Source organism: Propithecus coquereli, unplaced genomic scaffold (assembly GCF_000956105.1).
Source record: "Propithecus coquereli isolate 6110/MARCELLA unplaced genomic scaffold, Pcoq_1.0 Scaffold75, whole genome shotgun sequence".
Lineage (NCBI taxonomy): Eukaryota > Metazoa > Chordata > Mammalia > Primates > Indriidae > Propithecus > Propithecus coquereli.
Window position 1 is genome coordinate 700,140 of NW_012153618.1, and position 1,256 is coordinate 701,395.

The 1,256-nt window shown below is 36.1% G+C and overlaps 1 protein-coding gene across 1 annotated transcript in view; it reads right to left on the reverse strand.

Moving 5' to 3' along the window:
- The window catches only part of GALNTL5 (polypeptide N-acetylgalactosaminyltransferase-like 5), a 60,651-nt gene extending 59,866 nt beyond the window's left edge, over positions 1-785 (reverse strand). The window contains exon 1 of the mRNA XM_012662094.1: positions 614-785. Within this exon, the coding sequence (XP_012517548.1) occupies positions 614-785 (172 nt within the window). The remainder of the gene's footprint in view (positions 1-613) is intronic.
- Between the last annotated feature and the right edge of the window lie 471 nt (positions 786-1,256).

Genomic DNA, 1,256 nt, shown 5'->3' on the forward strand with positions numbered 1-1,256 from the left:
TCTAAGAGGAGAGCCACACAGAGCAGAGATCCACAGAATGGAGGCCTGTTTCTTAAGGCTTTAATTTCTGCATCTTTGTTTGGGTTGATTTTGTTAAACTAGGTCTTCATGCGTGTGAACATGGGACAAAAATCTTACAAATATAATGATGAGTGAAAAAACAAGTTCCAAAAAGATATGTACACCAGAATATCTACAAATATATTAAAAATACATAATACTATATTTTGCTTAGGGATAATATACAGAGGAAGTGGAAAAGGCATGTACGAGAAAGAAACCCATCCCTTCAGGTTAGCTACGAGCTCTGAGGTTGGAGGGAGGGAAAGGAAGAGGGTAAAGTTTTTACTGTACCTATTAAAATTGATTTCTCTGCAAAACAGAAAGCTATCTGAAGCAAATATAGCAAATTATATAAAAAATGTTAAATGTAAGCGGTAAGTATATGCATGCCTGCTTTATTTTCTGTGTATTAATTTATGCATATATATAAAATATTCATAATTTAAAAATTAAATTGCTCTAAAAAGGACATTCTCTTCCTCTTCCAAATTTTAAATTTGTGATGTACTTTTCTTTTAAAATGGTTAACAGAGAAAATCAAAATACTTACCTAACACAGCAAACGGTCGCAGTTTTTCAGGCTCATCTTTGACTGTTACATGTGGTTTTGATATTTGCTCTGAGTCATGGATAATTTTTTGCTGCACATTTTGTTCAAGGGACCAAGCTGATACAGGCTCTTGGCTTCTCTTCTGTGGGTTGCTCACATGGTTATAGTGCATATATATTAAAAACAGAGCTGCCCAGATCCCAAATGTCAAGGATGCACAGAATAAACATTGAATTACGGCCTTTCTCACTGTAAACCTAGCGTTACCCATGGTCCATTTTTCAATTTCCTAAATCAGAACGATTTAAGAGAAACAGTATTAGATAATCCAATGGTTTATAGATCATCTATTTGGCTCGAATTCAATTTTCAGTGTTTTAAATACAGGTATCAGTCCTTATATACATAAAGTGCACCTTTTTTTTTTATATTAGCACACACTCTTTTTTTTGTTTATTTGTGGGTTTCTTTTTCTGAGACAGTGTCTCACTCTGTCACGTAGGCTAGAGTGCAGTGCCATCATTATAGCTCCCTGCAGCCTCAGACTCCTGGCCTCAAGCGATCCTCCCACCTCAACCTCCCAAAGTGCTAGGATTGCAGGTGTGAGCCACCACACCCAGCCTAGCACAAACCTCTTAAAATT